The 27,744-nt window shown below is 42.6% G+C and overlaps 1 protein-coding gene across 7 annotated transcripts in view; it reads left to right on the plus strand.

Moving 5' to 3' along the window:
* SYNJ1 (synaptojanin 1) overlaps window positions 1-27,744 on the plus strand; it is a 683,220-nt gene that overhangs the window by 285,185 nt on the left and 370,291 nt on the right. For 6 of the 7 annotated variants that reach the window (XM_085623112.1, XM_085623114.1, XM_085623109.1 and 3 more), the window contains exon 12: window positions 20,152-20,317. In XM_085623112.1, the coding sequence (XP_085479238.1) occupies window positions 20,152-20,317 (166 nt within the window). The remainder of the gene's footprint in view (window positions 1-20,151; window positions 20,318-27,744) is intronic. The other variant, XM_085623111.1, reaches the window with a different exon arrangement.

A 27,744-nucleotide genomic window follows, 5' to 3' on the forward strand; every position in this document is an offset into this window, starting at 1 on the left:
GCGTTCGGAGCCTGAAGGGTTAACTTCGAGTTTCTCTCCCTTTCTGGTACCCGGAGCGACCTGTGCCCAGCTTCAGAGTTTCTATGAAGTGGTGCATGCCATCTTTGGGGCAGCCAGACTCTGCTTACGGGCCCCGCGGACTCAGCTGGGGGCCCTGGGCCTTGGATGCCAGCGGCTGCGGCGCCGCAGGGTCCCCTTGGATCCAGGCCTGGATCCGGATCGGCACCGGTCGACCTCGTAACACCTCCAACGGCACCGATTCCACCGGCACCACGTCCGCATCAGACGCCGGTTGTGTCCCCAGCCAGCATCGACCCCGGCTTCCACCTTGATGTGTAGCCGGACTGACGTCGACAGACGTCGGATCCGGCGCCAACGGGTATCTTTGTGCCTGTTCTACCCTGGTTCTTTCAGGCCAGATTGGCATCCAGAGGAGGGTGAGGAGGACTGGGAAGGGTCTGGAGACACTTTGGCTGACCAGTTGGATTACGAACCGGACTGGAGAGAGCAACTGGGGTCTGGATACCTCACCAGACCGTGGGATGTTGTCTCCTCCTACCATGGCTACAGAGGAGGGAGCGTCTTATGCAGTGGTGTTGCATAGGCTGGCAGAGGCTCTCAACCTCAAGCTACCTACTGTGGCGGTCAGGACTAACCTCCTGACAGAGGTGCTTCAACCGGCAGCAAGCTCTTCAGAGCCCCAGCTGCCTTTTAATGAAACCCTAACCTACATCCTTTTGGGCATCTGGTCCAGGCCCAACACAGGGGCTCCTGTGGATAGGATGATTGCCCGACGCCACCACCAGGCCCCGGGCGACCCCATTTTCCTCTCCCAACACCCCACCCCTGAGAGCTTGGTGGTCCAAGTCTCCATGTCCAAAGGCACAGTTCCCTAACGCACCACCTGATAGGGAATCCAAAAAGCTGGACCACCTTGGGAAGAAAATGTTTTCTTCCTCCAGCTGGGGACTGCGGTCGGTAAACACTGAATGTCTGTTTGGCCGTTACACCCACACTGTGTGGGATATGGTAGCGTAGGTCCTGCCCCAGTGCCTGGAGGAGGCCTGGGCTGTGTTCTCCCGTGCAGTCACTGAGGGGAGAGACGCAGCCAAGTTAACCATCAAATGTGGGTTGGACACCGCTGACAGGCAGGACGATTTCAACGTCGGTAGCCCTTCAACGCTACGCCTAAGCTACCCTTATGGACATGCCCTTTGATGGAAGTCGCCTGTTAGGCGACAAAGCCGACAACGCGCTAGAGCGCTTCAAGGACTCTCGGGCTACCGCCAAGTCCCTGGGCCTCCCCACCCGCCCTGCGCAGTCTGCTTTTCGCCCCTTTCGTGGCTACGGAAAGGGTGCTCCACCACGTTCCACTCAGAGCCACAGGCCGGCGCAAGCTGTTCAGCTCTTGCGCGGCCGGGGACATGGGACCCACCGTCGTGGGTCTGGGGGCCAGCGAGCAGGCGAGTCCACCACCGCCCCCTCTGCAGCAGCCTCCAAACCCTCCTAGTCTGACCTTTCAGGGCCACCAATCGCCAGTGGGCGGCAGGATTCGCCATCACTTCCCCCCCACTAACGAACCACCACGTCGGACAGGTGGGTTTTGCAAATAGCCCGAAGGGGCTACTCCCTCTCCTTCGAGACTGCCTCCCCAGCCATGCTACCTCAGTACCTTCGCGTGTCGGGCTTCATTTAGCCCTTCTCCAACAGGAAGTTACGGCTGTCTCGGCCAAGGGAGCCATCAAGCGAGTTCCTGCCCCAGAAGTAGGTCGTGGTTGCTATTCCCACTACTTTCTGGTGCCCTAAAAGGACAAAGGCATGCATCCTATCTTGGATCTCGGGGACATCAAGCGCTTCCTCCGGAAGGAGAAGTTCCAAATGTTGATGCTAGCTGGGGTCCTTTCTGCCCTCGACCCTGGAGACTGGATGGTAGCGTTGAACTTGCAGGATGCCTATTTTCACATCCCCGTCCTGCCGGCCCACCGGCGCTACTTACGGTTCACGGTAGGCCACGAGCACTTTGAGTTTACCGTGCTCCCCTTTGCCCGTACCCGCGCCCCTCGGGTGTTCACAAAGGTGATGGCGGTGGTAGCAGCTCATCTGTGCAGATCAGGGGTTCCAGTTCCAGTCTTCCCCTATCTCAATAACTGGCTGTTGAAGGCGGGCTCGCCCCAGGCTGTCGTCTCCCACCTTCAGACTGTGGCGGACCTCCTGCATTCGCTGGGGTTTTCTATCAACGTGCCAAAGTCACACCTGACTCCCTCTCAGAAGCTCCTCTTCATCAGAGTGGTTCTGGACACAATGCAGTTTCGGGTATATCCTCCCGAGCAGCGAGTCTGTGATATTCAGGCTATGATTCCGATCTTTCAGCCTCTAACCCGGGTTTCGGGCAGGGTGACCCTGCGACTACTGGGTCTGATGGCCTCCTGCATCCTGTTGGTGGATCATGCCAGATGGCATATGCGGGCTCTGCAGTGGGACCTGAGGTTTCAGTGGGCACAGCATCAGGGGAGCCTGTCCGATTGCGTCCAGATCTCGCAGGGTGTTGCGCTCCAATTGTAGTGGTGGCTAACAAACTGGGATTGGGTCAACAGCAGATCCCTCTCCCTACCCCAACCAGAGTTCACAGTGGTGCCCAATGCGTCACTTCTTGGATGGGGCGGCCACTTGGGGGAGGCGGATATCAGAGGCATCTGGTCTCCGGCGGAGTCCGAGCTCTACATCAAGCTTCTGGAGCTTTGGGCGATTTGTCTTGCACTCAAAGCATTCCTTCCCTATGTCTGGGTAAAAGTAGTGCAGGTGTTCATGGACAACACCACCGCCATGTGGTACTGCAACAAACAGGGCGGGGTGGGGTCATGGACCCTGTGTCAAGAGGCTCTTCATCTCTGGACATGGCTATAACATCCGGGCATATCGCTGGTGGTTCAACACCGAGCAGGTTCTCTGAACGCCAGGGCGGACAAACTCAGCCGCAGGTGCATGATGGATCACGAATGGCGTCTTCACTCGAAGGTAGTGCAAGGTCTCTTTCAGCAGTGGGGAGAGCCTTGTTTCGAGCTATTCACCACCGAAGAGAACACACGTCAGCAATTCTGCGCGTTGGAATTTCCAAGGCGGCACTCACTAGGTGATGCTTTTCGTCGCGAGTGGAGTTGCAGTCTTCTATATGCATTTCTACCTATATCACTTCTGCCCAGAGTGCTGAAGAAGATCAAGCGCGACCGGGCCCAAGTCATCCTGGTGGCTCCGGATTGGGCACGAAGAGTTTGGTATCCCGAGCTGTTACACGTGTCCATCGATCCTCTGATCCGACTGCCTCTTCAGGAGGATCTTCTGTCGCAGCAGCAGGGGAAGGGCCTCCACCCGAACCTGTCCAGTCTCCACCTCCTTGCGTGGAGATTGAGCAGCGACAGTTGATGGCCTTTGACCTTCCTCCTGAAGTCTGTGATGTTATCTTGGCAGCCAGGCGTCCCTTTCACTAACACGGTATACGCCTGCAGATGGAACAAATTTGTGGCATGGTGCACTGCAAAGGCTGTGGATCCCCTGTCTGCCCCTCTTTCTGAGGTTCTTTTGTTCCTCCTCTCTTTGGCCCAGCAGGGCTCTGCTCTGGACACTCTTTAAGGGCTTCCTCTCTGCCATTCTAGCCTTCCTTAGGCTTCCTGATCAGCCTTCTGTTAAGTCCCCTGTTGTAAATCTCTTCCTTAAAGGCATTACTCATCTTTTTCCTCCTGTTTCCTTCATAATTTCCCAGTGTGACTTGAACCTAGTTCTCACCTATCTTATGTGCTCTCCCTTTGAGCCGCTACATAATTTTCCTCGTAGGCTTCTGACCTTAAAGACTGCTTTTCTGGTTGCCATCACATATGTGCGCAGGTTGAGTGAGCGCCAAGCTCTTTCATTTAAACATCCTTTTCTGGCTGTTCATCCGGACAAGGTTGTCCTTCGAACTCGTCCATCCTTTCTTCCAAAAGTGGTTACTTCCTTCCACATTGGTCAGACCATCACTTTGCCCTCCTACTGTCTGCCTCCACATCCTTCTAAGGAGGAAGAGAGGCTCCACCATCTGGATCCAAAACTTGCGCTTTCCTTTTACTTGAATCACACAAAACCATTCCGGGTGGATGACCAACTCTTTGTGGGCTATGTGAGCGCTAAAAAAGGTTGGGCCGTACACAAACGGACCATGTTCTAGATGGGGCATTTTGTGTATTAAAGCTTGCTATTCTTTGCTAAGAAGGAGCCTCCAGTGGGACTTCGTGCCCATTCCACCAGGGCGACGGCAGCTACCACTGCTTTGGGATGGGGAGTCCCCCTCAATGACATCTGTCAGGCAGCTACGTAGGCATCTCGGCACACGTTCACAAAACACTACTGCCTGGACAGCCAAGTCCGGAGAGACGATTTATTTGGCTGTTCTGTTCTCCAGGACATTCTGGTGTGAACTTGGTTCGCAGACCCACCTCCGGGGTTGGTATTGCTGGGGTATCTATTCACAAGGTAAGGAATCTAGAACTAATTGTCTCTTTCAGATGAACAAGTTACTTCCCTTCAGTAACAATATATCTGTAAGAGACGTAGATCAGTTATAGATTCCTTACCGCCCCACCCATCCTCCCCGTTCTGCGAACTGACTTCTAAGGTTAAGGATTTCCTTTCAGGGCTCTAGTTTTGTGCACCAGTGGGCAGTGTCTTGCACGGCTCTGCGCTTCTGGCGTGGAAAGTCGTGTACAGAACTGACGTCCGCGCGCGAGGGCGGCGTCTAAGTAGCTGCCGCGATGTCATCCCGGCGACCAAGACGCCAACGACGAACGCGGAGCTGACCGACACCACCTTTCAGCGCGCAGGGGGTACTGCTGACAGAACATTCTCTGGATTCAGTCTGACGCCTGGGGGTAATTCACAAGGTAAGGAATCTATAACTAATCTGTCTCGTACAGATATATTGTTACCAAAGGTAAGTAACTTGTTCGTTGAGCCACACCCAGTCCCAAAAAAGGAAGGTACCGACACTGACTCATTCGTAAACAAACAATGTATATTATTGACCGCAAATAAGCTCTCTAGAAAAATACTTTGGCCGAATGTTCAAAATGAACCAAGGAAGCTAAAATGTCCAGTGCCCCCATGCCCAGTAGACAATTAGAAGAGCAGCGATGTACATTAAAATCCCCCATTATAAAAGGTAAACAATCGGAGGGACTATCCTGTCTAACATGCTCTAGAAAGTCTTCAAGGGCAGTTATATGCTCACTATCGTTATTCCTGCAAAAGGAATTCTAGAAATTAATGACCACCACAGTGGCACTCTTGGGGAAGGTTAGTTCAACTGCTAGCAGATGTGGGGATGGACTAAACAGGCTCCTAGTACTACAAGACAGTTTAAGTGATTTTAAAATGAGCGGACCTCCCTTAGCTTCTCCTGTGGTGGAAGGGGAAGCAGCTTTGGAAAAAGACGCAAAGCCATCCAAAACAATATCCAAAGCCATCCTAAACATCATTTGGAGAGCCTGCATCTTAGTACTTGCCATCTAAATGCCTTATGTCAAGAATTTGTTGGTACAGGCTGTTTTCCTTCCAGCCATGTCCTTTTAGGGAAAAAGTACTGGATTTCATGCGGTCTGTGGCGAATTCCTGCATTTTAAGAAACCGCCTCAAAAGAATGCATATTTTAGATTGCAAGTGGCTAAAAGTTTTAACAAAGTTCTAATTACATCTGGTTTTGAAATCGGACCTTTCACTTGTTAGTAGACTATACAAGCTTTCTGCTATGTACTACATTCTGAAGCAAACCCTAAAACTAGCCAGAAAAAATAATTTTCTTCTTAGATTTTAACACAAACCATGCTAATTGCTCAATGTTCACACAACACTTTTTTCTCCTGATTGAGTGTAATTTACACCCCACCAGCACCCATGTGCTCCAAACCCCCCACAAATTACCCCTAAAGATCACAAACCAACCAAAAGCAGTTGGTTTATACTGTTTGTGCAGTATAACCCAACTACTATTCTGCTTCAGTAACTGTACAATCAAGTGGCTGTAAGTGTAAACTTTCCACACTGTTAAATGGGTGCTTTTCCTGCTTATATTGTTTTTCACATCTGTAGTCTCTTTTGCTTATACAGAAATCATCTTGTTTAGTGTGTTATAAGTGCATCGTTCAGTGAAGTGGTGAAATGGGACTATCTGGTCCCACCAGAATCTACCTTAAACTAAATCTTTTAAAATCACACTTTCTAATTAACTTTCTTATTAATCCCAACACTGTGTGGTAAAGTTAGTGTCTTTGTAATACCCCCTTTAATTGGTACTGCATGTGAGACAGTGTAATTTGCTTTGTATTGCACATGTTAAGTGTACAGGAGGAGGTTTACCTTTTCAATTTTTGAACATATGAAGAAAATTAGCCCTCATATTTGTTGTGGAAGTAAGTATTTATTTACTTTCGATTGTGTATCGTAAGATCATCATTGGTAATCATAAACATTAGATTTGTACCTGAACACTTCTGGGTCCTGCTGAGATCTGAACACTTATTTTACCATACATACATATACCTTAAAAGAATACATGTTAAAAATAATTGCCCCCCAAGTGCCAAAAATGGAATAGAACTGTCATGTACCATCAAGCCATTTGGGAAAATTTCAAATGGTTTTCCATCCCATTAAAAAAAAATATATCATTATTCAAAACAAAAAAATGGAGGAAATAACTGTTTGCAGCATATTCCAACTTGCTGCCTATTAAAAACATTGGAAGCGTATCTGAAGTAAAAATGCATCCAGATTGGTAGTGGTCTTGTAGAATTATAAATACAGACGGGCTCTTAAAGAACCCAGCTAGCTTCCTAATCCCATCATGCCATGTGCTGCTGGAAAGCATTAGTTCTTTCTTTCTAATGCGGAGAGGGTCTTAGGATTCTTATAGATGTTTTAAATCCTGTTTTTCACAGAAATCTATTTCAGGACTCAATTTGCAATACCTTAATGTCTTATAAAGAGTTTCCTGACAGGAATTTAGCTTTTTTTGACAATATTTCTCCTCTCCCTTTTGACAAGCAAGCAATTTACTCTTGTCAAATATCTTAGCTATAGAATAAAAAATAACTAATGACCCACATGCATTTTGTCACTCTATCCAGTTCCCACACAGTTGCCCCATTTTGTCAAAAAACTTCCCAGCAAACCCTACACGACTGGGAGGACATTCACCTCAGAGGTAGGTTGTAGGATGACTTTAATATGCTGAAGATGAGTGGAATGCCATAAAATAGCAAGTCAATGGGCTCATTCAATAGAAACGCACATCTTTACCCCCAAGGATTTCACCAAGGTGTGATGCAGGGAGAAGAGTGGGGATAAGAACATTGCCACTTGAAAACACAGGCATCTGGCCCATTTGGCGTTGAGGATTTATTTAGTTGCTGCTTCCTTGCCGTCAAGTACTGACTCATTGCAAATCTCAAAACGACAGAGCCACAAGATTATGCCCTTTAGACTGCTTTGGCATCACTGTCATCTCCCCGCACGCCATCCGAGCATTTGCAATCAAGTCATTTCAGCTCCAAATACACTTTGCTATCAAGGCACTCCAAGTCATCTCCTAGGTCTTTGACGTCGAGGACTGAAGTCTACAGAAGAATTTGAATTTGCACTTCTTCTAAGTCTCCCCAGAGGGATCCTCCCTTACTCCAGCATTAGATATTTCTTAGATTCCCATGCTTGAATTGTTTCTGTCAATACATAATTTTTGCTTGCAAAAAATAATCCATCCCTCTTGCTGCTGCTGATGACCACCAGAGTTCTTATGTGCCAAGGAAAATAGTGAAAAAAGGATCAGCGCCAAACACCTCATCGTCTGCGGACCCATTGTCATCGATGAGCACTTCCATCATTATCTAAGCCATCATTGATGGTCATCTCCACATCATCGATGGTCGAATTCTCGTTGAAATCAACTTATTGCTTGTTACAACTTCGTCAGCAGACATCATGACTTCTGTCTTTGCAATGATGCTACAGAAAGTACTGTCTATGTCTGTGTACATCTTGCAGACTGTGGGTTTTGTTGAGTTTTCACATAATGTTTACTCAGCACCTGTTGTCACTTAAGGTACCGGAACACATGACGGAATGTGTGGAAAAATATGATGTAGAGGAAGTCATTTCAGATATTGAACAATTCCGGACAGCCTAAAATCTGCATCAGGTGAATGTCCATTATATGCCGGTTTATGACGCAGACCCAGCACCATCTTTATCTCCACCTCAACCAACAACAGCTCTACAGCTGCCCGCGCTTTCTCAGTAACCTCAGGCTATGGCTCCTCAGCACAGCAGCTTGTTCCCAGTCCACTTCACGCCAGATCATTTAGAATAACAAACTAATGATCCCATAGAGGATGAAAAATTTTAAAATAAGGTGGGACAGGTGGAAGAGGATATGGATTAAGAGGGTAGTAAAAAAGGAGATGATGACTCACTGTAAATTCTGTGGAAATGTACTGAGAATACTAAACACCAGTGAATGCCTTTTCAGTTCAGGTCTCTGCTGCGCAGGTTTGCTGAGTTACTGGCCTGGTTGCACATGAACATGAAAGCACACACGTGTGTAGGTGTAAGGGCTAAGCGTTTGAGACTGTGTCTAGTTCAACCCAAAAAATGCAACAGGGGCCGTTCCCCTGACGATATAAAAACCTGTCAAGATGGCTTTCAGTCTGAATTGTGTTCACCCACAGGAAAGCTAACAGACCTCTAGAAAGAACACTTACAGCACACTCCACCTTAAGTGGTTCTTTAACTCCTGCTTTATATGCTGGTGTGGCTCTTCATGCCCTTCGTCGAACTGTCAGAACAGGCACACATTCACCAAACACTACTGCCTGGATATAGATGCAGCAACAGATTCTGCAGTAGATCAAGCAGTTTCATGCAATTCTTTCAATAAGCTGAGCCTGTTTCCTGCTTTATTTCTGCTCTGCGACTGCCTTCTAGTTTTAATTTAGGGATGTGAATCTATGAAAGATTCAATGAGGGAGAAGTGTCAGTATGTTTCTTAGATTCAAACGTGACCAACCTGCCTCTCTGGTTAGAGGATCGCTGTTTTCTACCCAAAAACTCATGTTCTTTGAAAATATGACTAATTGTGGCCTATGGGAGTAATTGCTGGCGCAGTCACCTGTTTGGCTAAAGCTTGTGTGCTTTCTAATGATGTCAATTCCCTACTAAACAAACACTGTTCTAAGGGATGTGGCCATTTAAACATTATTTATTGCTGTTTTAATCTAGTGGGGATTCCCACCCTGACAATGGAGATTAATTTGAGCATATGAATTTATGTACAAGATAGCAACACTGTAGGTACAGATAAGTAACTTGTTTTTTATGGTGATACCACTTGAAGATATGGTTCATACTCCATTACAACTTTGAGTCTTCTCAAGCCTCCTTACGCAGTGGTAGTCCCAAAATCCTCTTCTCCTCTGTATCGCCGCTCCTTGTTGACCCTGCAAAGTATCTTTCTTTGTTGAGGGCTCTTCCAGTGCCAGGACTGAATTCTACTGAAATTACATAGGTAATTCTTTCAAATAAGAGCAAAATGAAGTGGTCAACTACTCCTCCTCTTTCACATTCTTCATCATTTTCTTCAGATTTGGAATTGGCTTCTTATGCTTCAGCATCTCTTTCTGGTTTGCGTTAGAAAGACTGTATATTTAAAAAGATTCCCTTTGAACTTTATTTATACACTTTTCTCAAGTAGCCATTGTCACAACACTCTGTCAGATCTATCACACGCTAGGAACAACTCCACTCAAGATATGAGAGACCTTGTATTCAATCAGATTTATTAATGTCTCAGACCTTATATTCAATCAGATTTATTAATGTCTCAGTAGTAAGATTCACAGCAATGAATCGTCACATATAAAATACATCAAGTAAACATGGTACCATATACGAGTTTAAAAACATATTCAAAAATACATGATTAAAACAATTGATATCTTATTAAAAAAACAACTAAAGAACACCATGCGGAAGGAAAATATACAGAGGCACTCAAGTTATGCCTTGACAGTGTTAATTTGTACCTTATGTGGACCAGATATAGCAGAGAACTGTTGTCCCTGATTTCTGTAATTCTTGTCCCATATCAAATTAAACCAAACTCTCTGCGTCGACGCGTTTCGGTGGAATAAAAAGATAAAACCACCTTCTTCAGGACTGACAATGATATTCCTTCCTTTAATCAATATCAATTAGCGTACCTTCGCTCATGGCGTGGTATTGTAGATGGCGGCAAACATCTAGTCTTCTAGGAATGGATATCAAAGTGGTGGCATGTGCCTCAGTATAATTAAGTGATAGCCTCGATTCACACAACTATCTCCACATTTGTGTGACGGATCTTTATATAGAAATGGACCCAGTTTTATCTCAGTCAATAGTTTAAAACACTGTCTTAAGCTTGAGTAGACAGGAAGGTACACCTTTTGTGTATGAAGATATTTTCTTAAATTATTTTCTGTTTCCAAAAACGATTTGAGTAGGCTCTATAGCTCTACACGTCGGAAGCCCTGGAGACCGTACAATGCGTCTCTGTTGCAGGTGGAAAATCCTTGCGTTAGAAAGAGACATGATACTCCGGGCAGAAAAATGTGTAGCACGGCAGATAGGACATTGAAAATAGTCAGGGCAACAGCACTCCTTGGGCGGTATGAAAGATCGTTATGGGAATTTTTAAAAATGTTTTCTTCAAGCTTCCCTGAGGAAAGAAAGATTTATTTATTTATTTATTTATTTATTTATTTATGTCAATTCTTTTTTATTTTTTTTAATTGTCAGTGAGGGCATTCTTGTCACACCAAAAGCGTATACTTGGATTTGACAGGCATAGCCTTCACTGAATACTTCCATAGTGTTGCAGGTTTCCTGGATTTTCTTTGGTCCTCATACAGACGAGGAAATGCAAAGAACGAAGGCAGAGACAAACTGTGATGGCTGTGAGCCTGGAAGAGCAGAAAAGAGAATTCAAGTCACAATACAAAGGCAGTTCCTCCGTTCTCATCAGCTTCAGAGAGTTCAGTGCCTTTCGTTGGCAGCATCAGAGCCAACAACAGTGCCACCCTCAATAGCCTCTGCAAAGGCAATACCTGAAGAGGAGATGATGAGACAGATGTGTATAACAGCAAAAGTATACAGTTTCAAAATCTCATAGTAATCAGCAGTGACTGGCCCATTTCCCATTCAGTGTACATCATTATGGTGGTGGGGAAGAATTACAAGCCATCTGAAAGAGTGGTGAGCCAAAGCCTAGTGGGTGCTGAATATTCTGTAAAGTAGTTGTGCTTTTCATTTCAAGGCATATCTTCCGTCTATACCTCTGAGAAAAATGTTTGTTAAAGAGAGATACTGGCTGTATTATGTGTAAAAGAGCCATAGAAACAGTCCCACCAGCGCAGAAAGTAAGAGACGACTACTTGAGATACTTCCTCATTCATAGAAGAGGTCCCAAGAAACGGTGCATACTTATCTTGAAGCTAAAGAAAGCAAACAAGTGGATGAAAATGGAGAAATTAGCATGCTGACTATTCATCAGGTTTCCCCATAACTAGAGGTAGAAAACTGGATGTGTTCAGTGGATACACAAATTGCATATTTCAAGATTACAGTATTCTAGGGGGACAGGACATTTCTGAGGGCAAACTTGCATTATCACTTCTTCCATGTGGCCGAAAACCTGTCCCCAGGAGGTTACCCAAGTGCATGACTATGGTATTGGAGTACTTCAGACCACAACAAAAAACAATCCACCCTTCTATGGGCCATTGGGAGATCAACGTCAGCAGCCTGCACGCTGTTCTGAAAGACATTTACTCTCATATCATTTGGTCTTCATGTGATTTTTAAAAAATCAATCTCCAGTGCAGATGCTGAATTACCCACAAGCCACAATGAATACCAACGTAAAGGACAGAGTGGTGTCCTTGTTAAAAAATGTCTGATCCTTCCGAAAAATTTGAGTCCTCCGGCAAGGCAGATATTGTCCCATCTGGGTTCTACTGCTTTTGTATATTTATTGTACCAAATGCCAGGCTATGCATGAGGCCTCTTCAGTTGTGCTTAGAGGATCAATTGGTTCAGAGTCATGGGAGATGGAAGGACAAGCTTCCTCTGTCACAGGAAGCAGTTCAGGCTCTTCAATGTTGGCATAATCCATGTAGTCTCTTAGTGTATACCTTTCAGTCAACGTGTTCCAACTCACTGCTATAAGGGAAGCATCCCGTATGGGCTAATGAGCACACCCAGAGAATCTGAGCATTCAGGGAACATGGACGGAAAAGGAAAGATTTTACCATCACCATGCTTGAACTCGGGGTAGGTCTCCTAGGCCAACAGCTTTCCTTTAATCTCTGATGACTGAGAGGATTGTGACCAAACCAGACTGTACTACGGCTTTGTGTTATCTTAACACACAGTGAAGCACCAAGTCAAGTGGGTAAAACCAGTTGCAAGTGGCTTATTGTGAGGGGCATGGTAATCACTGCAGAACATCTGGCAGTGGCACATAACAACCATGCAGATGCAAGCAGTAGTAGCTGCAAAGAATCTCACAGATAGGTTTGGGATAACAAGGTAGTAAAATACATTTTCAAAGAATGAGGGCATCCCTGAATAGATTTGTTTGCTACAAAAGGAAACATGAAGTATCCAAACTATGTCCCAGATACCCTGATCGAAAATATATGGGGATGCCTTTTTTATGAACTGGTCCAATAATGTTCTATGTTTTTCATTTGATCCCTCTGATCCCATAGGTGCTGATCAAACTAAAACAGTTAAAAAAAATAGAATTTTTCTCGTTCCCCTGGAGAGGAGAAGACAGTGGTAGTGTTCATATCTTTTTCATCTGTGCTTCACAGGTGACTTCCATACAAACCAAATCTTTTGACCCAATTCCAGGGCCAGGTATTCCATCCAGATTTAACGTTGTTGATCTTACGTTTATTGAATGTGTGTTTGAGCTTGCCAAAGGATTGCATTGACATTATTAAAGAGGCAAAAAAGCAGAGGATGAGAGCAGCATATTCCTTCAAATGGAAGAGTTTATAATCATGGCAACAGAAGACCCATATCGGTCATTAAGGATTTTTTGGAAGGACTCAAAAAAGGTATAGGTCTAAAAAGGATTTCTAATCTTGTTTGTAAATAATCTTCCCATTAACTTAAAATGTGGTTCTTGTGAAGATAACGGATTCACCTTACCTGCACACAAAACGTCTTTGCACCATATTTCGTGGAAGGTTGCTGTTCTTATTGGCATCACCTTTGTTTATAGGGTTAGCAAGATTACACATTCAGGAACCTTACAATGTGTTTCATTCAGACAGCATAGTTTTGAGAATCAATTCATCATTGCTTCCAAAATTGGGTTCACGGTTTCATGTAAACCATTCTATTTCCCTCCCAAAATGTTTTTAAAACCCTAGTTCCACAGCATATAATACGCTTCATACTTTAAGTATCTGTAGAGTTTTAAAGTTTCATTTAGACAAAACCAGTCTTCAGAAAATCTTTGCAGTTTTTTTTGTTAACTTGCGGTTCATTAAGGTTATCCAGCTTAGGCAGTTAATTTCCTGGTAGATTGTTTCATTACCTGCTTATGTACTAGTTGGATAACAAATGTTGTTCAGGGAGGTGCAAGGTCCTCTCAGCCGGAGGTAAAGTGGCCACATGGTTGAGAAATGTGCCATTGCTTGTCATTTGTACTGCTGCAATGTGTGTGTCTCCATAATTTAAAAAACAAATACCGTTTGGTCTCAGACGCCAAGGCAGATGCAGTAGTGTGCAAAACTACTTTAAAAATCTGTTTGTGTAGGATATCCTTCCTTCATTTCATGGATTCCTTTGCTGTCGGCTTGATGTTATTCAAGACACACTTTCAGGGGATGAGCTTGCTCTTTTAGATTAATGTTTGTGAGTATCACTGAATATGCTATGATGCAGAGGAGAAAGTTACTTACTTGTAATCCTAGTTCTGCATCACAGACATCTTCTTTGAAGTCTTAAACAACCCACCTCTCTTGAATTCCAGGCACAATGGTTGAAATGTACTTGAAGTTCTGTCTGGTAGTATTTCCAGAAGAAGTTGCTGGATTCTTAAAGGGAGCATCACTTTTTGACTTCTGCAAGACAGTTGCCTATCTGGCTACGTTTTCACTTTATCTTGCAGCTATTTTGCAATGTAATTTCGAGGCACGGACTTGGAATATGATGAAATAGGTTGTTCTCCTTTTTATTATAATTTGTAGTATTCTCTTACGTTTTAAAAATTGAATAGTTATTTCTACCATTTATTTCTGTCTGGTATACGTAGATATGGTAAAAGTGTTGTAGGATCCGTGCATTTGGAGCTGGGTATTCTAATGTTTGACTTCAGTGAAGGTACATACAATGCAAATCTAGGATGACAAGTAAGTAACTTTAATCTCTTTAAATTGCTTTTGATTTTTTGAGGTTTATTGTCTGAGCTGTGTTTCAAGAATGCCGACTGGCAGATTCTTCTCTTTCACTAACATTCATGTGACTCTCCTTCATAGTCTGTGCCTGGATGGCCAAATCAGTCTTCTTTAGTTTAGTGTTTTAATGCAGAATCCTTAAAAACAATGTGTAGCACTTAGGAAGGTGAAAAATCAGAATGCTGTGCTTTTCGAAGTTGTTTTTATGGCCTAGGTGGACCACCAATCTGTGAGTCTCTTATTATTTTCACCAGTTCCTGGAATATCTGTGGTATTAATTAAATAGGTTGACAAAACAACTTTATTAAATCGCTGTTAGATTAAAACAGTAAGCAGCAATTGTTCTGTTTCTCTTTTGGCATAAAGGATCCAACCTCTACTAGTTTGCATAACCAGAATTATTCCTACAGCACCTCATCCCACAAATGTCATTTGATTATTTGATGACCTCGCATGTTCTAGTTTCATTGGATCGCCTTCTATGTGCGTGATAGTTTCATATAATCACCCTCTGTGTCTGATTTTCGTTTGATCACCTTCCAAGTTTGTGATAGTTTAATTTAATCACCTTCTGGCTGTGTGTTAATTTAGTTTGATCACCTTCAATGTGCATGATAGTTTCATTTGATCACTTTCCGCGCAAGTGATGGTTTTACTCAATTGCATTCCATGTTATAGTTTTGTTTAATCAACTTGTGTGTTGATTTGATCTGATCTTCTCTCACGTGTATAACAGTTTAATTTAATAACCTTCCAACTCTGTGATAGCTTTATTATATCACCTCTTGTGTGATAGTTTATTTTGATCTCCTTCCATGTCACAGTTTAATTTGACCACCTTCGCCTGCAGAATACTTTAATTTGATCCCCATCAAAGTGATAGTTTAATTGAATCACTTTCCATATGCATGCTATTTTAATTTGATAATCTTCTGTTTGTGACCGTTTCATTTAATCACTTCACATGTTTTCTATTTCTTTTGAATTGCACTCAACTTGTTTTTGTTTAAACTTATGTTTAAACTGCATGGTGGTGCGCTCACCATTTTAACATTTCTTGAATTTTCATATAATACACATTTATTGAAGTTTCCAAATTGACTTAATATTGTGTGTTTAAAGTTTAAGTTAAACGACTGAACACATTTAACCCAGAGTAACAGGCAGGGATGTTTGAATTGAACATAGAAACAAGCCATCCTTACTTCACAGGCGAATGTTTGCAAGTTAACAGTTCGATACTAACAGTATTTACACTAATTCCTTGACTAATTCTCTTTCGCTTTCACTGGATTCCTTCGGTTCATTGCCTCATATGTTTATGGTGAGTCTGTCTTTAAATCCTTTGTGTTAATATATACTCTGAGAATAATTTGGTGTTTGTTTTAGACTTTTGCTGCTAGCACATGGAGCCCTGTACATCATTTGGAATCACTAACCGCAGCATAAAAATATGAAATGAATAGTGGTATTCTGCTTTCCTTCCCTATATTGACTCGTTTGGTCTGTTGCATGCTGAGACACAGCTTTATAGATTAGTTCAAAATTAACGTTTTTTTCTTAAAATATTTGGAAAGAAAAGCTCATGAATTGTCTCTTTAGTGAAAATATGATATTTTTTTTTAAAGCGACCTGGCTACATTGTCGGACTTAAAACAGTTTATTTTAGAAAGTTAATAATATTGAAAATATTTTTCTAAACATGTTTTTGTATACTTCAAGGTCAATCCAATATGCACGCGTATCTGTTTTTATCAATTATGGCAAAAGAAAAAATCAAACTAGACATTAAAAAGCATTTTTAACATTTTTATTATTTTCCAATGAACCTTATACAATGGAGCGAGTTTCAACTCCTGGCACTTTAAATATCACAAATCACATTTTGTATTTCTTTATTTGCCCAGCACAACAGTACATTCACAAAATCTCCTGCCATGTGCCCTACCCATTTGTATCGTTTTCAAAACAAACTCCCTGTCCCATGTACCTCTGCCTGCACTACAACCAGTCTCTCCTACATTTCCCTCCAGTCTCTGAAATCTTCCTGCACTTTCTTATCTGTACAAACACTTTTCATACGCATTTCCTCAGCCAGCATCCATTAGTTCGACTTTTGTACCACCCATAAAACAATGGGGCACTGCTTTGCCTCAACTGTATATATATGCCTCTTTGCAAGGAACATGGAAAAGGCAACAATTGTATATCGCATTTCCCTTTTTTAGGTCTTGACTACAGATTGCTTTTGCTGTCTGTTGTCCAGACCTACTTTTTTTTCAGTATACATAGTGAGACCTTGTGGACAGCCCATTCTCATGGCTTGTTCCATACCTCACTTCCCTGCTTCTGACTCAATGGCTTTTCTCGGTATTCTTGTGTTTGTCCCGCCCCGGAGAATTTGCTCTTGGGATATTCTGACTGGATGAGTTTTATCATTCCACTGCTGACGTCAGGAAACAGTTTTCCTTTTTTTAATGTTTGGGTGGCTTTTGATGTTTAGCGCTCCAAAGGAGTGCATAGGCTTGTTTTCCTCTTGTCTGTCCAGTTGCTCCCTCCCACACGCCCATCTTCCCAATGTGTGTCAGTTCCACGTTGCTCCACTGGACTCATCTCACTTTCCTTTTCGGTCTATGACTTAACACCTCCCTCCTGCAGCAGCTCTCTCTCTCTTTCTGCTTTTTTTCTTCATTACTCACCACCCATTGCCCCCTTCCTCCTCTTCATGCCACCCTGCCTCCCAGCTTACCTCTCACCCATCATCCACATCCAGCTCAATATGCTATCATATAAATATAAGTACCAGGTGCTGGGTACTCCTGTAATTAAAGTGCCAGCGCATGGTGTCTTCCATTCCGCTTTTACCTATGACATTTTATGGCCATGTGCTGTTTTCACGGAGTATGGTCAAGCACTGGCCAGGCCCTGCATAGGGAGCAAAACCAGGTGCTACTGGGGTATTGCATACTAAATTAACAGAAAGAGAATTGCCCAGCTCATTGATTATGTAGTAGCCTGACAGGCAGCCTCTGCACAGCGGGCTCTTGAGTCACGGTATCTCAGGACGTTGAGCATTGGGTTTACAATGAACAAATAAAGAAATGAAGCAATCTGAGCCTTACTTTATTTTTGTGCACTAGAGACCATACTCTACTTAAGGCACACAGTCCCTGTTAGCATTCCAAAGCACTTTTAATGAGCTGCGCCCAGTGCAGACTGGGTAACTGAACCCTACTACATGTAATGCCCCGCCAAAGTCTTATGATTATCATAGGACAGAAGCAGTGCATTATCCTTTGTTTAACAAGGATCTCAGTTTTACTTTAAATCTAGCTGGTATACGTTTCAAATTAGTCACATTGTATTACAGTCAATAAAAGTTAATGTAGGGTGCATCTCAAATATTTTGGAATACATATTAATTACTATTTTTTATTTCACAGCAATAACTATCTCACTCCTATAGCAGCAATATTATCTAATTGAGTGTGTCGATGAGCTAAGAGCTGCAAATTTTCCTGACACTGAAAAATATTTTGTTATCTTCCTCATTTAAATTCCCCAGATGCATGGAATACGTAACCATGGATGAATAGTGGTGTTGTAAAGAAATTGTATAGTAGGCAAGCCTTTACAATGCATCCCAAGCATTCCAAGAAAAGCACCAATGTAAAACCTTCTGTTAATCCAATTATAATGCTCACTTACCATTATGCAACAAACTAGCCTATAATTGTAGACTTACTGACCTCTCTTTTGTGGCCCCTCTGCTTAATATTTTAAATGTATTGTCTGAGGCGGCAGATTAGAAGAAGTAATACATTGATTCCAATAAAAGAGTGATACCATTAAACCGAAATATAGTAAAAACCACAAATATACTGTAAACAGCAACTTGAATGGGTTCAGACATTATTCTTAGAAAGATTTAACTTCAGCACATTAGCAGAGATGCATTTCTCTAAAGGGTTGAACATGTAGATTAAATAATTGCACAACATTCGAATTCATCCTTTTCTGGATTGGGTCCCTGAAGGCTATTATTGACAGGAACAAATAGCATTACATGTTCAATCCACCCTGTCAAAGTAACAAAGGTAGTCATCCAATATAATCTGATTGTTGACCAGTTGGCAAATATATTTGGCCTGCCTGCCATAAAGTGAGCTCAATGAGGGCACCCTATACAGCCAGAAGTTTGGTTAAGCCACTTGGAGACCCTGTTTGGTATCGCGTACCAATCATACATTTTCTTGTGGTGTTGTATTTTGTAGCAGTAGTAAGCTTTTGCAAAAAGTGTGCACTCTTAATGTCAAGCAGTGTTGACTATCACTGGGTAAATGTTTTGAAAATACTGATAAATATTTTATTGGCTAAAAGAGCCACACTAACAGATGCAGTTCAGTGGGTCAAGCTAGACCTTGCTTCCATTGTTGGCCACACAGAATCATAATTGCAAAGATAGTATAATGATCCCTTGAAACATCTCATGATGGTGAAATGTTCCAAAGAATATTTCTAGACTGAAATATGTTTCACTTGTCAAAATGTCAGGCCACTCCATCAGAGATTTAATATGTTCAAATGACCCCACTATCCCAGCTTGCCATGGCCTGGGTCAAGAAATATAGTTTCACAATACTACTCATCTGTGTAGGTGTAGCAAATTCTCTGTGTACTCCACAGCTCATGGCTGCACACTGGCGACTACAGATACCAGAAGGTAGAGTTTCAAAAGTAGAGTCTCAGAGGGCCAGCAATCACACCTTAGAGTTAGTGTTTTAACCACCATTTAACAAGTTGGTTTCATCACTTCTTGATTGCCCTTTCACTCCAAATTGCTTGCATTTTATGCCGATCTTCTAATATTGCTAACTTAGACAACTGGTTTTCACCTACCACTTTGACAAATTCACCCATTTCAACGGCTTTTAAAATTGCCACCACATCCCTGTAAACCCTGGCTTCAGGAACTATAGTCATCAATATTTGAACACTGTAAAAATATACTGTCTTGAGCAGTATTGATATTGCTCATATAACTATTAAACAAAATAAACGCAAAATGTTATCTGCCTGGTTTATCAAGGAGCTGAACACCTAAAAATGATAACTACAGTCTGGTTAAAGCATGTTTCTAGGACTACTACAATCTCCAAACCCTCAAACAAAGCACAAATTGTATGCTGTCAACATCATCCAATTTCAAGCATTCCGTGCTCCATCCACCCATTAGAAATTGTAGATAAAAGTAATTGGGCAGCATTGGTCACACCAAAAACCATAAAAACATTTCATGTGATTCAACCTATGATATCTGGGTTCTTTTTCTGACAGGTATGTCAAGTTTTTCATTATAACTCTTGTTCTTCTTTTATGTTCATGCTTCAGTAGTTCTTCTGTACACATAGCAAAGACAAAATATTGGTACAAATATAAAAATCAAAATTCTAAGGCAAAAGAAAGGCTAGTTAGTGTAAAATGAAAGGGCAATGTTCCAGCAACAAGTGTCTTAAAATATAAAGTTAGATTATTGATTAAATGTATGATGAAAGAATGTTGTGCATTTTGTGAGGAAATATTTCTCCTAAATTATTCTTGTACCTATCTCCCTCTCTCTCAGGGTGGAAAGCTGAAAGACGGGGCTCGTTCTGTGACACGAACCATTCAGAATAACTTTTTTGATAGTTCCAAGCAGGAGGCCATTGATGTTTTACTATTGGGTAATACCCTAAATAGCGATTTAGCAGACAAAGCACGGGCTCTCTTAACAACAGGCTGTTTACATGGTATGTGTTTTGTTTGTTTTTGTATTCTTGGGAAAAATTGTGCTTAAGTAGTAGGCAGAAAACTGATTATCGGGATCAGCTAACAAAAAGCCAGGTCATGAAGCAGAATTACTTCTGGTGTAACCCAAATACGATTCCAGTCCTTCGGACCTATAACAGTTGTAAAACCTGTATATACATGTTGTCTAGAACAAGTTCCCTTCTGCTGGAAACAATTATTATTGGAAAATCTAGTTTTAACTTTATGCATCTAATTTAGTGTTAACCTGAGTTATAGGCGAGGTTAATGACTCCTGATTTTGAGACAAGCATGTTATATTTACTATATCAACCACCCAAATAAATTACTTATTTATGTTTACTTTGGTTACAAAACAATATGGCATCCCAATGGTCTCGTTCCTCTCTTGCACCCCCAATGATACCTATATACTTTCAGGTGCTTGTTACCCCTCATTCTGCTTCAATTTGTAATAGTTTACAGCTGCAGCTTTAGATGTTGACAGAGATATGAGACCTGGTGCTATTAAATGTGAGCTTTGGTATAGTATTAAGTTCTTTAAGAATGTAGAGGATATAAAGACATGCATGCAAACTGAATTGCATCATGAACAGCGTAGTTCCAATGTTTCAGACCCTTATGTGACCCTGGAGTAGAATGTTTTTGCTTGTGACAGTTTCTATTAGTCATATTGATGTCTGTGACCATTACAAGAGCTACGCATTTCTAAATGTAGAGAAAGTGAAAACGAAACAAACTAGTAGTATTGTGAAACTAATATTTTCTAACAAACAACTCTTTTAACAAAGCATGAATTGCATACTATTACTTGTGTGTGGAAAGTGTTGTGAAGGCATTTTAAAATGACCAAACTGTTCTTTGTTGAATTACTTACTATAATTATTTTACAGTTTTATTATGAAAGGCCAGATCTGTTCTGATGTTAGAAGTTTTTGTAAGTCTTCCTGTCCCAGGTTTAAAACATTCAGACAGATGTACTTCAGACAATATTCCCATACATTTTGAAAGTGGAAATCTGCTCCGTTTCGGCAGTATTATTTGTTTTGCAACCATGATGACTGTTTGGAAATCCAGGTGAAATATTTAGAATCTCTTGGAGTCCCCCTCATGGCAACTCTTCTGTGCCCAGTTTCCTTTCTGTGTCGTGAATTTGTGGTATTTTATTACATCACACAAATCTCTCCTCCGTCCTGCTTTGTCCCGATGCCCAGGTCTCTTCCTTCCTATCAAACCTCACCCCATGTGTTTCTGCCTTGCCACAGTGTAGGAGAGAGCTTCTCCTTTGTTGGCCGAGTTCCACTTCTGGAACATTTCTGAGGCAGTAACTCATTTGAGCTACGATTACAATAAATGTGTCCCACTGTCTCTGCCAGCAGTGTTGATAGCCCATTTGTTTTCTTTTGAGCTATAATCATTAGTATGTTTACAAAGAAAAACATTTCATGAAACCTATCAGAGCTTCAACGTCTTAAATACCAACAACTGTAATTTAACTTTTTTTGCTGTCTTAAGAAATGCAGTTACCATAGTAAAATGAAGATCGTACTTTCATATCGTATAATATTTAAGCTGCTCTTGTTTAGGAGATAGAGGGTGGGAAGACTGTGCCTCTCTGGAAATGCAGTCAGGATGTGGATTTCCTGCTCATACAATTCCTCCCTATCTGTGGGTCCAAACACGTATCAATTTTCTCTATACAGCCACCTTGACTTGTGTGGATATATAGGACTAAGCCTCACGCAGGTGGAAACAGAAACTTTAAACCATCAAAAAATAAATTATTATCCTGGGCATGGAAATATCTATTTGACATCTTGCTCTTGCAAATAGTTATGGATTGCAGCCAGTAGATTCATCCTCTCACTGGGCCTGAGTCACAAAATGCACTTTGTAGCACATTTTGTAATACTACAAAACAAACTTCAAATTGCAATTCACAAGCTACATGTGGAATTTTACCCCTCTGCATTACCTATACTTGTGTGTGCCAAGTGCTTAATCTCAACTGTGGAGTCTCTGTGCACTTTATTATAAATTTTAGTAGGGAATGTGGGTGGAACTGGAGGGAATGGGTGGAAAAAGGGGCAGACGTAGTACAAAAGGGTATTGAATTAGGAAGGAGTAAGTGGGGTTTAGAGAGGGACAGGGAGGAGTTTAGAGAGGGACATCAGCCACCCACACACAAGTAAGCTATTTGCATTACTCTAGGGGTGGAGACATGTAACTTACACTTTTGTTGTAAGTTTACACTCGGGGTGTGTGAATACTGAGAGTAGTAATCTTACTCCAAAGTGTAAACTTACTCAAAAGTGTAAGTTACATTTGTGTTAATCAGGTCCACTGAAAATAAGTATGGATCTCGATGAACGGAACTAGAATACTTGATGCTTTGTTGGCTCTTATGTATCCTTGCTTCAGATATTTCACAAGTGCTAGTTTGTGTTCTGTTGGATACTTCTACTGCTTCACCTCTTGAACTCTTCTATGTGCCAGACTTGATCTGAAAACTTTTCCTGCACTAGATCCTGCACCCCGGCAGGTGGCACCACAGGACTGCGTAGCAGGGTCATCCCACCTCTGGAAGTGAAGACCTGGAACTGTATATAGGTGCCACCCTTTAATGAAGATGTGGAGCTCTACTCCCAAACCTTTGGGCCGTGTTCGACTCCTTAAAACCTACTTTGACACTGTGCATAGGAAAACTGTCCCCTCCGAAGCCTGCAGGCTTTAAACATTCCTGGGCCTGCCAAAAACAAATGTTGATTACGGACCCTGCACAATTTTTGTTTTTTTTGCTTAGGTTTAAAGCATGACTTGAAGTTCTGCAACAAGTGCTCCTTCATGCACTCTAGCGCTATCTGGGAGAGTGAAGCAAAACTGTGTTACCTACCTCAAGAAGCTAGGTCTGTCATGTTGGAAGTCCCGAGCTCGCTCAAGGTCTAATATCTCAGCACCGGTGGCCATCCTCAGGTAAGTCCACGGTGACGAAGAAAGACTAAAGTCTTGATGCAAGCACAAAAAATATAAGTGAGAGTCCATATCTTCCTACTGCACCTGTTCCAGGGAGAGGTTGCGCAGTTGCCGTTCTAAGGATCTGACTCCATCACCATCATTGAACTCTGTTCCCATCATTGTAGCTGAATTTCCCAGGCCATCGTCAACAATTCAGAAGGTAGTTGCCTTCAAAGAGGCAATGTTGCAGCTTTTTCTAATGATTGTGTGTGGCCCTGGAGCGTCTTTAGGCCCAATTGATTTGCCTGAGCCTCTAGTTTGGGAGCCATGCTGGACCTGGCTGACCCTGTTAGGCCTCTGCCCGGCCAAGATGCACTGAGCTACACTTCCACGCCTTTGCCAAAGGTCACACCAGTTTCATCTGACCTTGGTTCAAGCGTTACCGGTTCCGGATTTAATACTAACACTAATTTAAGATCTCAAGTGGAGTTTATCTACATCTTCACCAATGTCTTAGAATTAAACAACCAAGCCCAGCCCCTAGTCTGTGAAGACTCCTCTACAATGTTCTTGCCTCAGTGCTGGTATTGCAGAAGCTTGAAACCTATTTGTGGATCTGATTCAGAATCTGTACCAGACATTCCCTTATAATAAAGGCCACAATGAGGAGGCAGACCATTTGACACCCCCCGACACCACTGCTACATTGATGCTGGTCTATACTTACACTAGCAAAATGCAAGTGGCCTTGAGATGTCTCCTAAGACTGAGTTGGACTTAGCATTTGATCTCCCTACCAAGGAGAGCGCCTCTTTCTCGGTAGCAGTTTGCAGAGCCTCAGAGGTGCTAGAGTTGCAGCTGTCTGCTGTGGAGATTAAGGTAAATTTGCTCACACATGTTTTGCAGCAATGTCCTTCAGCTTCTGAACCGCTGCTGTCCTTCAATGAGGCCTTGATGGAGGCTTTGATGGCAACCTGGTCAAAGCCTTGCTCCGCGCCGCCAGTGAGATTTTAATGTTTCCACGTGTCATAGGCCTGCCCTGGGAGAACCCTACTACCTTCTGTAGTGTCGTGTGAATTAGCAATGACGGAACCCTTTTGACTCCTGATGGACTCTGTAGAACTGTGATGTAAATGTTCGAGCGAAGTGAAGCGAATGCAGGTTTAGAATGTTGCGTTCGCAGTTACACGCAGACGAATAAAGAAGTGGTATACTAAGCTCTGTGTGTGGCGTAGTGATTAGCGGGTACCCAGGCCCGGGAGGAAGCTGCAACTGGTGACAAGGATGTGATAAGTAACCCAAAGATTGACAGTTCTCTCCCAGTTTGGTCCAGCAAACTGCCATGTGTGCCTCAGTCGAAGTGCCAAATTGGCGTTTGGCGTATGTATAGTCGAAGAGCAACTCCAGCCAGTGTGACGCATTTAAAGATAATGAAAGCCTTACTGAGAAGTCTACACATCGTTGGTTAAGAACCTGCTAGGAAGGCTGTAAAGAAACCTAAAGCTATACATTATATGGAGTGATAACGTTAAAGGCGGATCAACCAGGTTTTGAAAGACCAGTAAATAGCGACAGCAAATTGCAAGATAACGCTGCGATCAGAAGGGATGCAAGGTAGAGGTCAACCAGGTGTCAGATAGTACAAAGAGACGCCTAAATGCAAAGTGAATCAGATGCAAGAAACGGTCATCTTCTTACCAAAACTGAGTACAGAGGGTCATCATACCACAGCTTTGTGAGAAGTGGCCCTAGAAGAAGTGCCCGCAGTTGTGTTTGCGTCCATACACAAAGCTGCACATAACCAAAGCTGCTGAGTGGGGCTCAGAACAACTCCATCACAACGGTGTTGAATATCCCGCCGAAAAATAAATCCTACAGGATATAATGTATATTTATATTTTGGCAGACGGGATATCCTTCACTGTTGTGACGGAGTTACCCGTCTGCCGAGATCAAAATCGGGCCCTAAGTTTCAGTGTGCGATCAGCTGCAGAGCTTTTTCACAATGTCATTCGACGTATCATACAGCCTGTCATGGATGCTTTCAACTATAGTGATGACATATTGGATTTTGGAGCTACACAGACGGAGCATTATAAAGCTGTCACGCAAATGTGGTGTTTACTTGTTGATGCAGGTTTAACTTTGAATGCTAATAAATGTGTGTTCCATAAGACAAAGCTAACATTCTTTAGCCATATCTTTTCTGATGGGGGTATGACACCCAATCCAGCTAAAGTGCAAGTGTTGTCAACTGCTAATCCCCCACAAGATGTTTCCATTTTGCGTTCATTCCTTGGTATGGCCTGCTACTGTTCTAGAGACATACACAACTTTGCCACCTTAAGTGCTCTGTTGTGAGACTTGACGAAAAGAATGTTTAATTTAGTTGGTCACGTGAATGTGAGCAAAGTTTCAAGAGAATCAAAAAAGCTATTGAAAGTGCTACTGAAATGGCATACTGTGATCCAAAGCTTCATACAGAGGTTGTTGTTAACGCTAGCCCAGTTGGGATAGGCACAGTCCTTGCACAGCAGACATCCAACTGCTCAAAGGCATATTGTGACATATGCAAGCAGAAGTTTGTCCCAAACTGAACGTGCTTATTCACAACCAGAGAAAGAAAGTTTAGCAGTGGTGTGGACTTGTGAACATTTCCACGTATTCATATATGGAAAGCCTTTCACGCTAGTGACAGATCATCAAGTCTTATTGACCATCTTTGGACATCCAAAGGCCAAGATGTCTTTCATTGAATGTTGGAGTCTACGATTACAAGAATACAACTGCACAATTGTGCACCGTCCAGGTAAAGTTCAAAACCCTGCTTACTACTTCTCACGAGTACCTCTACATTGCCATGGTACCCCTTCCAAGATTGCTGAAGCCTACACAAATATCATTGTTAAATTAAGCACACCAGCTGCCATTTCGTTGGAACCAATTGTCACTGACCTGAGTCAAGATAGTAACATGTTAAAACTAAAAGACATTATTACACATCAGTTTTGGAACCAGCACACTGCCTCTTACCAGTAACAGAGAATACCAGAAGTTTAAAAATGTCAAAGATGAACTGTCCATCACTCAAGAAGGTGTTATCCTGAAAGGTTCGATAATTGCTATTCCAGAGAGTCTGTGACAACAGATAATTGAAGTCGCCCATGAAGGACATCGTGGAATCGTTGCCAGAAAGCGAGTTCTCCAAGACCGAGGGCCTAATTTAGATCTTAGCGGATGAGATACTCCGTTACAATAATGCATTTGTGATACGGCGGACGGGATATCCATCACGTTTGTGATGGAATATCCCATCTGCCAAGATCTAAATCCGGCCCGAGTTTGGTTGCGTCGTCTTGATGAGAGATTTGAAAGACCATTCAAGGCCTGTCATCTATGCAACACACCTTAAACATGTCAGAGTTGCCAAAGCATGTATGGGAAAGAACACCATTGATTCCTTTGGTTCTCTTGACAATGGACATCACTTTATGGTAATTGTTGATGAATAGTCCAGTTTTCCATTGATAGAAGATCTCTCATCCATCACTCAAGAAAGAGTCATCGAAAGATTAGACGGCATCTTGGCGACATGGGGTGTTCCTGTGATCTTAAAATCTGACAACGGCCCACCTTTCAACAGTCGAGAATTCTGAGACTTTCTCAGTTATCTTAATAAGTCATAAGGTTTTGTTGAGCGCACATGTCACCTGGAGGGGTCTCAAAGCGCTATAGCGAATGCAGGTGAGGGCGAAGATAAACGGCTGACGGGAGAAGGTAGAGCAGTCAAAAGAACCAGGTTGTGAGCTTCTTTTGAAACGGTTTGTGATCAATGATCGTACGAAGCTGCAATGGAAGTTCATTCCAAAAGAGCGGAGCTAGATGAGAAAAAGATCTACTGCCGTTCCTAGCGGTGCGAGCCCTGAGTGGAGTAAGAAGATGTTTAGTTCCTGACCTAAGATTCTTTTTAGGTAAATACCAATTAGGTTTATTGGCCAGATAGCTTGGCCCATTTCCATGCATGGTCTATGTACCAGAGAGATGATTTTTAAATGAATTTGTTTCATAATGGGGAGCCAGTGAAGAGCTTTCAGACTGGGTGCAGACTGGGACTGTGATGGAAGATTTAACACCAGTCTGGCGGTGGTTTTCTGCAAGACTAGGAGTCTGCAGAAAAGCTCTTCTTTTATGAAGGCCATCGGAGCATTTCCATAGTCAAGACGACTAATAATTAGACCCTGAACAAGCGTTTTTCTTGATTCTACTGGAATCCATTGAAATATCTTATGCAGACTTCGCAGGTGCTCATTATATGGTTTACATGGTCTTTCATATACAGCTTCTCATCAATTTTCACTCTAAGGTTACGTCCCCTGGGTTTAGGAGATGTACAGGAGCCATGGTTCTGGGGCCACCAGTTCTTAGACCAGATGTGAAGCATCAGAAGAGCACA

This window comes from Triturus cristatus, chromosome 8, assembly GCF_964204655.1.
Source record: "Triturus cristatus chromosome 8, aTriCri1.1, whole genome shotgun sequence".
NCBI lineage: Eukaryota > Metazoa > Chordata > Amphibia > Caudata > Salamandridae > Triturus > Triturus cristatus.